The 11,437-nt window shown below is 44.9% G+C and overlaps 1 protein-coding gene across 4 annotated transcripts in view; it reads right to left on the bottom strand.

Moving 5' to 3' along the window:
- Positions 1–1,037: 1,037 nt before the first annotated feature.
- Positions 1,038–11,437, bottom strand: part of LOC126532981 (uncharacterized) — an 88,255-nt gene continuing 77,855 nt past the window's right edge. For 2 of the 4 annotated variants that reach the window (XM_050180163.3, XM_055071657.2), the window contains exon 4: positions 1,038–9,953. In XM_050180163.3, the coding sequence (XP_050036120.1) occupies positions 9,736–9,953 (218 nt within the window). In that variant the 3' untranslated portion in view covers positions 1,038–9,735. The remainder of the gene's footprint in view (positions 9,954–11,437) is intronic. The other 2 variants (XR_011895885.1, XM_055071656.2) reach the window with 2 other exon arrangements.

The raw sequence follows: 11,437 nt of genomic DNA, 5'->3' as shown, positions 1-11,437 counted from the left end.
GGTCGCCGACGCTGGATATTCTCGACACGGGCTCCTTAGCGCCATCGCGTTAGAACAACATAGCATCTCACATGGAGAACGGATAAAAAAAAAAAAAAAGTGTCGACTGCAACGTCTAACATGAAGCACTGCGAGAAAGCTGCCTTTTCCTTTATTAGAATGGATTATATTTACCACAAACATGCACCCTGACATTACTGAAACGAAATAAGATCAAATTAGGGGTTTTTCAAGGCAATTCACAAGCTAAGATAGTTGTGCTTCGGATTATGTTCAACCAGCTGCATAAATCCCGAGGGTCCCTTTGAAGTCGCCGACTTTGGGACCCTCATATGTATATTACCTGTAACCCATGTACTGCATGTTAATAAACTTCAAATGAAAGCACACAGCAAGGGTCTTCTGAATTGCCACCCCACGACCGAAACGCAACCAATAATGAAACACACGACGTTCTGCTCGGCAGTGTTGTGCCACACTGAGCGCCTACATCGAAGCAACGGGCGCTCCCCCCTCCCCACCTCGTTCTTCTGAAGTGGTTGCCCTTGGTGACAAGCAGCAAAGTTCCAGGGAACTGCCGAACTCTTTCCGTGGGTCGAACTAAGTTGTCCGGGGGCACACAGCACCACGACGAATCCACTGGCAGCCTTCAAAATTCTACAGAACTTCCGACCCTTGCCGTGGAGACCGGTTTTATGCAGCTTGGGACTTCTGCGACGAGAGGAAAGCGACGCGGTTGATGTCAGCATCAGTCCTTCCTCGTCCTGCCGACGAGGGGACGACAAAAATAAGGGACTTTAGGCAGAGCCGGCCCATTGTTGGAGAGAGTTGTCGCCAGCCGCTCCGTTGGTTTGGTGCGCTCTTCGGCTTCGCTACTTGCATGCTATTGGCTGCTATATGTAAATATTGTATGAAGCTTTTCATCTCCTCCTCGTCCACCTCAACAGTCCGTCTCTCGTTTACGAGCCCTAGGCGCAATAGCAGTAGAGAATGCCACAGCTGGCAGAAAACTTCGACAAGAATTGACACTGCCATCATTTTGCCTTCAATAAGTTTATTTGTCAAGTGATAGAAATACTGTGCTATCGTTTCAGAAGAGACTACACACAATGTGAAGACCACAGGAAAATGAGAGTCAACGTGTGTCAGGGTAAATGCGATTACGAGAGAAAAAAAGAAAACAGAAAGCAGCCGCAAACAAGGAAGTGTCTGACACATGATTGATGCATTTACCTGCAAATAGCAGCAGTGAATAAATTCATTAAAAAAGAAAGAACAAATGCATCTGCAAAACACGAGGCTATAGTAGTAGTAGTAGTACAAGTAAAAGCTGCATGTCCCTTGTCGACACTGTGCATTTAGAACAACTTCCTATCATTCAGTACAGAATAAACTTTATTAAAAAGAATGGTCCGGCAGTTTTGGTTGTGGTGGCCTCAGGTGGCGACCGGAAGTCATGGACCGGGGCGGCATCTTCAGCTTGCCGGACGGCCCAGAGCTTACAGCTCCAAACTTTTGAGAGCCGCCTCCCAGCGGCGCCGACGGAGAAAGTCCCCGACGGTCCCTGCAGCCGGGGCGTCGTCGGGAAGGAGCGAGCTCGAGGCTTCCTGTGTACTGTTAATGGCCGCGGTTACGGACACGTCGCGAACAGAGGCGGTTTCAGTACCGTTGTTGCCGGCACATTCCCAGTGCATGTGTCACAGTGTTGCTCTCTGTCCGCAAGCTTTACATGCATCAATCGGGTATAATCCTGGGTAACAGTGGTGCAAGATGGCCAGGCTAGGGTAGATGTGTCTTTGCAGTAAGCGTAAGGTTACGGCCTCGTCCCTGTTTCATTTATCGTACAGTGGTGGAAATGTGTGTCTTTCAAGTCTGTAGTATTGGGCGAGGTCTCTGAACATGGTCAGGCGATCGCCCCATGCCTACAGTGATTCTTTTTATTGCTGGATTTTTGTCATAGTGTCCCGATCCAGCAGATCTGACAACCTGCTCTCGGGAGTGGAGGTGGCGGCCACACCATCTGCTGCGGCGCTCGGCGTGCGAGACCTCGAGGCGCGGCGTGTGCCGCCTCGTTGCCCATCAGCGGGACGTCGGTGTGTGCCAGGGTCAAGAGCAGGAAGACTGCAGAATTTCGGGGTTGCAAGGGCGATGTCGCCGTCATCACAAATTTGGAGTATCATTCAGTACAGCTTTTCTTTCATGTGTGTAAGCGGCCGAGTGCAATAACGCATTGAGATTATGCAGAGCACTCATAAGGCAACATCCACAAATAGTTTTGCAATGCAAATGGCTGAGGATGACCAAAATGAACAAGCTCACACATGAAACCAAAATACAGCAACTGTCATATTTCATCTAACAGTGAAAGTCACATACAAAATGCATTCTCAAGCATAACATACCTCGGCGGCACTAAAGTAACCCTTTCAGTGTCACTGATGTACCAGTACATTCTCATTTTTTTGACGCCAGATAGGTATGCCAGGGCCATACCAAGAGAGAATTTGCCATTATCCATGTCATTTTTGCACTTCTGCATTAAAAAAATGATGTGTTAGGGTTTAGAGTATCCAAGAAAAAAATATGACACTGGAGGTGCGTCACCGCCAAGAAAACCTGACACTGAAAGGTTTAAAAACTCTCAAGTCATTTAAAAGCCTTAGAGGAGTGGCACATTAGCCCAGCCCTGTTTCAAGCACCTTAGAGCACTCTTGTGGTTCGCTTTATATTTGGCTGGACAAGTGCTTGGAACACAATTGCCTGGCTCCCTTTGGAGCACCACACTACAGCTCATAGTGCTAAATAGTTGTTGACCGATAATTTGGGCAACTCTGTGGCACAGCCATATGCCCCATAAGCTTAAGAATTCAGACCCTTTACAGTGCGCTATCCGATAACTTGGACTCCAACTGCACAACCGCGTGCTAAATTGGTCACCCAGTAGAGCAGAAATAGCCATATTTTCAATTTGATATGTCACCAGTGCTTTCTCGAAACCAAAACTAGTGAAGCCCAGTTGATCAAGTAGTCGCCGATGATAATCCAGTATGTGCATTGACTGCATTTTGTCTATCTGTAGCGACAGCATGACAATATACGGGCTGCGATATTGTAGTGATGCCTTCTGCTTGATTGTATGCCACTCTTATCATCCATCATTCACGGCCGGTTGATCCTGTTGGTGAGCGTCACTCTGGTCATTGACGAAGTGCAAAAAGCGTGAAATGGCATGGCTAGAAAATTGCAAATATGGAATGTCTAGGGTAAAGGCAAGTATATATACGTGCAGCAACGTGTTGACAAACTTGGGCCATATTCTTGGATGATAACTTTCTCGGATAGTTTTTACTTCCACAACATTTCGCGCGACTAGCACCAAACACATTGAGAGGGTCGCAGCATTTCCACGCTGTGATGAGACAGCACGATTGGTACTGTGCCAAGAATTCTGTCGCTCGTTGCCGTGCGCTTTAGTCCCGCGAAATCGAAGGTATCCACAAAAGTGATGATCCGAGAATATGGTACACATTTATTGGCCACTTTTAAAATAAGATCACTTATTGTTTGGTGAAACCAGCATTTTGGACTCCTGTTCATTCTGACTTTCTAGGCGGTCCCCGTTGAGTCTGAATTATTGGTTGGCAACTGTACTCCATTTCATACACAGCAGGCTCTCTCACTGCTTGCATTCACAACTGACATAGTGAGTCACATATGAAAGAAAGGCATCGAGTGCTCAGTTACCATCATGTAGACTCACACTTTCATGTTGCAAGATACGACTTTATTGGCACGTGGATGGTGTCGCAGATCTGAACCTATTTGCCAACGAACAAGTGGCGTTAGATGTTTCTTCGATCTGTGCCCATAGAGCAATGCTTGCGCTCACAACCAAAACATAATACATCGCATACTGGAAGCAGCACCCTATGGTTAAAAGAAAAAAAATTATGGGGTTTTACGTGCCAAAACCACTCTTTGATTATGAGGCACGCCGTAGTGGAGGACTCCGGAAACTTCGACCACCTGGGGTTCTTTAACGTGCACCTAAATAGCACCCTATGGTGCCCAAAAGAAAATGTTTTACATAACCTTACATCCACCACTTGTAGCTGAGATGCAGGAAGTAGTTATTCTGTAGTGCCACAGGTCAAAAAACTGCACTGCGACTTGTACGGATGAGTGAGACGGAACTCGTGCAGCTTCCACAGCATTGCCTGCTAAGTGTGAAACAAGAGTGGCTGACCTTTGAGCTCTGACGGAGTGCCGCTCTGCAAGCAGCTGAACATTTGGCTCGGGCAGGTTTCATCTAGCTCCATGCTTGGGAGGGGGGAATGCTCCATAAGGAATAACACAGAATCAATATAGAATGTTGGACTGTCCCTGTAAAACCTTGCTTATGAGGTCTGTCCTCCTTGTTTTAGGTCAAGGTCTCAATTAGTTGCGGAGATGACTGACCCAAAGGCTCGCACTTATTTTTATGCAGTTCAAAAACCTGCAATGTCCTTTACGTAGCACAGTGCCAGACAGCTCTTTGTGCCTGTTTTGAGCCAAAGGCCTGCGCAGAGTGGGTGCTACACTTTAACAACAAACAGTGCCCACAGAGCAGTTGTACGCCGTGCCAGCTTAATTTAGGCAAGGCTATTTGGTATTCCATAATTGGTAAACTTGAAGTGCTTGTCTATCCTGTCACCACCATTTTTCCTTTGTGCTTCAAGTTTACATGCGTAACTAAATTTGAAAATAAATCAACCAGCTCCCGCCAAGATGATGTAGCGCCAGTCAATTTTCAAGTAGAAACATTCAATATAACTGGCCTAGCTTAATTTTCTTTCATGCTGAAATGAAGCACTGTCAGCTCGATTTATTATCAGCAGTCAACTACAATTTACCAATTGTAACCAGGACTTCTTGCACATGGGATCCATCAATGCATGTTCACAATGACGGGCAGTTTTCTGACCTCAATTTTTCTGCAGTTTCAAACTGCACAAAGTGACCAACATAAAGTAGGCAGGCCAACACTGCTGAAAATCGCCCAACAGAACTTTAAAAGAAAAAGAGCCCTGACCAGACACACCTGTTCCAAGCTATAACAACTCGTGAGCCGATGCCACTGAGAGAGTTACAGAACAAAATTGAGGAACACACAAAGATCAACATTAACCTGCACAATAGCATGACTAGCAAACGTTTAGTACACCATAAGAAACGAGAGAATGCAAACTATCTGAGCAACGTTATTGCACAAGAGCTACACAGCTTCAAAGTCAAACTCACATTCTTAAAAAGGAAGAAAAAAACACAGACATCCAAGCTGTCCCATCTCCCCAGGTAAGAAGCTTGCAAACAACCATGCTGCTGCGATTTCATCAAAAGCTGCTGACAGTGCACACAAGCATCCAACATTTTTTTAAGGCTCGCAGAAGCCTGGTGCGAGTATATCACAGCTCTAGAAAGGGGATCATGAGACGTCTTGAAACTCTGGCAGAGTTGAAGAAGCCAAAGTCGCTGGCAGTTTCCCAGTGTGAACAAACATCTTAATACTGAGTAAAAAAAGGTGAGCGAACTACCTGCGGCAAGATTAAGACTAGAGAAATCCAAGATGGGAGGTTAAAACGCATAAAAGATTAACAAATTTCGATGATGCACCTCACCATGAACAAAGCACCACAAGTAATGAAAATACGCCTCTTGAAAGTCGGTTGTGACGTTAAGACTTACAATTAGCGGGTAACTTGAGAAAAAGTCATGGCCCATGTATGAGGATTTCTATACAGAAGACTACACTGGTGAACACAGGAGAAGGCTTTGTTGGAAGTACAGAACCGAATTATAGTGGCACGATCAAGAAAAAAAAAATCACTTCTTGCACTGCCATAGAAGCTACATAAACTTGGCATTAGTCAATCGGAAGCATGATCATACAACGCGTCCCCCATAGCTGTGTGTCCCTGCTTGACAACATGTCTGCTCAGTGTTGAGCGTGGTTTCAAGAATATCAAGTAATTCAGTTGCCTTGTAGCTTCAAGTACAGATGCAGTATCAGTTCAGAAACAATTAAGGCTGCAGCGAAGTTTTTTTCCCTCTCTCTCAGAACACAATCTTTTGCACAGTTACACAGCAAATATTAATTAATAAGACGGTATCAGAGCAAAAAAGTTATTTTCTTGAAAGCTAACGCATAACAGACTGTAAACCACACTCATCAAACCTGTATGAAGCAAATGGATCATAAATTTACCGATAGAAGCCACAAAGTAAAACAACACAAACACAAAAACACAAGACAGGCATCTTACACTTTAAAACATCCTGGTTGTGAAGCAGACCACACAGGTTGCTACTGGATGCTGTCGAAGCAGAGCAACGCACTTTGACGTCTGCTGGTAGCACAGCCTTGTCTACTAACCCCATAACACATCAGCTGCCAGTTTTAGGTCAGAACAAAGATTGCTACCGAAACCATGGAGCACAAGAAGGAATTGCAGGTTATCTTTGCAGGCAAGAAAAATGAGATTCATTGGAGTAAAGCCAAAGAACATCACTGGTCACCGTATGAGGGCAATGACACCATGCAGTGACATACCCTGACATCCCGTCAATGTTACCAGTGCCAGCCAGCATCAGCCCACACAATTTCCATCTCAATGCCCTCCATATATAACACCACCACCTCTATAAGATTTGATTTTAGAATGATCCTTGCAAGTTAACATTGAAAATTGACGAGTGCCAGACCTCCCTGAAACATTTAAAGAACTGACACAAAATTCTTGTCTCGCTTTCTTTTTCTAGGTTAGCCGCAAGACTCAACTACAGTACGACACCTCAATTCCTCGAATGTGCAACAAATCATCAACTACAACATCCTCCAATGAGACAAACTCAAAAAGCGTGCCTAAGTTCTTGGCGTAGGGTTTGTTTACAAGTCATCTATCTCCGAGTGTCACGAAAATTTGAGCATGGGCTCATGTGGTATCACAGGCGCATCGGCCGGTGCAGTGGTCAAAGCCGCATTGTGATCGCCTTGCTTTAGACAGCAGGGGGCATAGGAATGAAGAAAGAACAAAAGCGCCAGTAGCAAACCAAGTTCCTTAATTGCAGAGAAGTGAAAGAGCGGGGAATGACTTATGTGAGACACGGTCACTAAGTGCATCAGCCGTTCGTGACCGTCACCTCTATTTTTCGTGGCATGCAGAAACGACTTGTAAACAAACCCTACACCAAAAAGCCATACTCCATTTGTTGCACATCTTGAAATGGTCGCCTTAAAATAGGATATAATTGGCGATCTTTTGCGGGCTCAAGGAATTCTGGCACGACAGTGTCGTGACAGGGTCGATAGCTGTCTGATAAAACAAAAAAGCGGGATAGAAAATTTTTGTGTCAGTACCCTTTTAGGTGCTCAGCATTTGACTAGGGAACAAGGAACTCAGTGGGTGATAACTATTCCGGCCAACATTGGCTAATTACAAACTTTAGAAGCATCACTTTTGGTGAAAATAAAAAGGAGTCTATGGCAATTAGCTTTCCCGGGAAAACTGTCCCATCCACAAACTACACTTGAAGTTTTTCCTGATACACTTAAATGCCAAAAGCTAAAACAAGTTTCAGATGGTAGGGAATTATTTAAAATACTAGTAAACTTTCATGCTTGCCAAATGTGCCAGTTTCTCGCCACCGATTTTGACATGCAAAACGCTAGCCAATCCCTGCCCAAAGGCGATACAGCCAGTCAAGCGGAATTAAGTAAATACTTTTAGGCACCACACGTCGCAATTACAGAAAGTTTAACTTGTCCAAATGTGGCCTGAATAATTACGGGCTATCATACACACTTAGTAGTATTCTAACAGATACGTGGTCAGAATGCGTAGTGAAGAAATATACAATCCAGCCATGCTCTCGCTGATCAGGACAGTGCTGCCCCCTCACAGTGACACCTGTCAATACCTACAGAAGCATGAAGATTAAACTTTTTTTTAATTGACGTTTAGGACGTAAACTACAAAGGACATTTTTTTCTGTGCCTGACAATTTTTTTGCCATTGTAGTGTGCGCCCTAAACATCACTAAAAGCTTAAACCAACTACCCCAGCAACAGGTAGCAATATAAAACATGAGTAGGTTTTAATTATCTTCGTCTCGTGAAAGCCTTTTTAATAGCCATTTCTGGAGTGCATTGTTCTTCTCTGGGAAGCCAGAAAGCCTGATTAATTAAGTCTCCTTAAATTTTAGGCCCAGAGTGCTTTGAAGATGTGGTGGGCTAAGCAAAATTTTGGACATTTACCCAATTTAATGGGGATTCCGATTTATGTCAGCTTGAATTGCCCCGAGCCAACAGTGCCATTTTTCCTGCTGAGTACACCACAGTTTGGACATTTACCCAATTTAACAGGGATTCAGATTTATGTGAGCTTGAATTGTCCAGAGCCAACAGTGACATTTTTCTTAATGAGTACACCACTTAGGAGATGTGCTGCAATGTCTTCAAAAGGCGAAGGCTACAGAAAAAGGCTGATGAACTCTAAGGCCTTGCTTGTGATTGGTTACCTGTACCATTCATGTTTCTCTGGCGAATGATGTAGATAACCAATCCATCCATTAAATGAACCTGACAAACCAAACTGATGAGCCATGTACCTGGACTACCAGCGTATGTGAGAGACTATCGGCTTCTCTGGCAACAGGCAGAAAGTATTCCTAATTTCTAAAGCAGACTTCAAGTATAGTGGACCCACTTTAGTCAGCTCAGCTTGTTTATTAATCATTCCCTACTACTAGAAACTGCAATTAAGAACATTTACAATGAAGGAACAGTTCTTTTGAAAAAAATTCTACCCTCAAAGGCTTAATGACACAATCACCAGCCCTAGAGTTTTGCCAAGATTGCAGCAATATAGCATGCACTACTCATTCAAAACCAACTGACCCAAAGTTTGCTGCAGTTAATCTGGACATTAGCCGCATTTACTTTGCTCCACATCTGCTGTTCCTTGGTGTAATATAAACTCAGATCGCGTTTCTTTCCACGTTGGCACACTGTATGCTAGCACCCTAACCTGAATGCGCAAGCACACGGCCTCGTGTAGTCGCAAGTGGCCACTTCTCTGCAGTGTGGGCAGCTGTGTGTGACACTTTCAGACTCGCAAAGCACCCTCCCGCATTAGAAACCACCGGATGTTACTCAGTCAGGAGTGGCTAAATGTTACGTTGGCCATACAAGAGCGTTTCCGAAATTTTTTCAATTATGGGGTTTTACATGACAAAACAATGATCTGATTATGAGGATTGCCATAGTGGGAAACTCCAGAAATTTGGGCCAGCTGGAATTCTGTAATGTGCACCTAAATCTAAGTACACAGGTGTTTTTCACATTTCGCCCCTATCGAAATGCGGCCACCGTGGCAAGGATATAAGAGCACTTTTGTCCTCTTGATCAATGCTCAGTGGTGCCCAACAATGGAGGCTATTCCACAATACCGAGGTGCTGTTCTTTGAAATCGCAATGTAAAATGAGAATTGAAGATCTTGCGCAGGATCTCTGCAAGGTGACACTAAACAGGAAGCAAATACTGGTGTAGTTACAAGTTACGTGCCTTTCCACATTGCCCTCATTTATGCTCTGATTTAGGTAAATCCAAGAGCACAACTTCCTCAGAAGTGGCCGATTACGGAAACACCAGAATGCGGTGAACAAGTGTGTGGTATTATGAGTCCACCAACACTCATTCACTGAGGCGGCCCGTGGTGGTGAGATAGCTGCCGGTAGCCTCCGAGAGATGGCGGTTGCAGCTGGCGTAGCAGAGACGCGCGTGGTGGGCCGTCACCCGTGATGGCGACGTTTTCCGCGAAAGCCGAGTTGTCGTAGGCTCCTGCAGCCGGCAGGGAGGCCCCCACCAGGATGCCCTTGGAAGGCAGGAGAGCTGCAGGCAAGCCGGCACGATGGCCTGTGTGTACAACAAGGGAGCAGCCCAAACATCACTAAGAGAGGGTGATTAAGAGGAAGCTTTAGCTTGGCTATCTAAATACATAGAAACAGAGAACTTCATGAGGCTTGTTGCATTTAAAAAAAAAAGTTAGAATATAGCCAAAAAAGAACTCCCCAGGAAAATGTGCGATCCTAAAGAACTAAAAAGTTTGGCAGGTTCAACTGTAGGTGACATGGACATAATGCGAAGCTTTGTGCAAATCGCTAGAGCACGACATGCACAGCGAGTGTGGCACGAGACGCATGTCGTCATGTCTGTGGCTTCCACAACCTTACGTTTGGGCTCTTTAAATTCAGCCCGGGTCAGCAGTTTCTCCGGGCGAAGCATTCTCGCAGGAAGTTTTGACTTGGGTGAGAATCGTTGCGGCACGAGATGCTGATGCATGTAAAGATGGCGTGACAGCCCGAGCAGCCAAGACATGCTTTTTTTGTTTGCCTATTGTGTAGACAGTGATGACAGGAAACCGAAATGAAATTGAGTTGGTGGGAAACCCTGGAACACGATGTCACCAGAGTGAAACGTTAGGGTTATTAGGGTTATTAAAAGCGTACAGTATGTTTCCAACAGCACTTCACCGCACGCACTGTGGAACAGATAGGTGAATATGCTTATCGCGATAGGGTTGGCAGTGACAGCTGTGTACGAGACGTGCGACAACCTATGAGGGTACATGCTTGTAGCGGAAGAGGAAACTGAGCGCATACCAGCATATGCATGTGACACGGGCGGCTACTGCCAAGAAGCTCCCGTGGTGGGCACCTACTGCTCTTGATCGCACGTGCCTTGCACCTTTTCCTGTTTACACATTATCTAGTGGCCATGAAACATATCATACAATCGCACTTTGACTAAGTACTGAACATTGGTGCCAAAAGATTGCATTTTTCAGGAACTTGCCGACCCTTTGAGGGTCAATATCACTCGCAAAATGCGACCTCCCCTCCTACCAGAATCGATTTCATTTATTTCAGATTTAAAATTTTCAGAGTTATCTATTTTGAAAAATATCAAAATTTTTTTAGAGTGACCGTAAAGTGACATTTCTTTTCTTCCATATGTAAACATTCATTGTTTATTCATGAATACACATGGGCTAGCATAAATACTTATAGTCAGAATAAAAAGGTAGAGACACTGGAATAGACATACTTGAGTCTGCATTGAAGAAATAGCCGCTTGACTCGGGTGCAGAAGAACTGGCGCACACGTCCATAGCGTAATTGAGCCGTCTATGTGAGCGCATGCGAAAAATCGCGATGGCAGTGCGCCCACCAGAAAAACCAAACCAGTCAGAAACTTGTAATCCTTTGTCTCACTGCCAAGAAGGCGCAATCAGTTTTTGCGAGTCCCAAGAAAAGAAATGCAGCCATGGCAGCGTCATTCGTGTATGGCGGCTTCCATTTATATACACTAGCGCATGCATGTGAACAGATGTGATTGCA

Source organism: Dermacentor andersoni, chromosome 7 (assembly GCF_023375885.2).
Source record: "Dermacentor andersoni chromosome 7, qqDerAnde1_hic_scaffold, whole genome shotgun sequence".
Taxonomy (NCBI): domain Eukaryota; kingdom Metazoa; phylum Arthropoda; class Arachnida; order Ixodida; family Ixodidae; genus Dermacentor; species Dermacentor andersoni.
The sequence above is the reverse complement of the archived record's forward strand: the minus strand, read 5'-3'. Positions and strand labels throughout refer to the sequence as shown.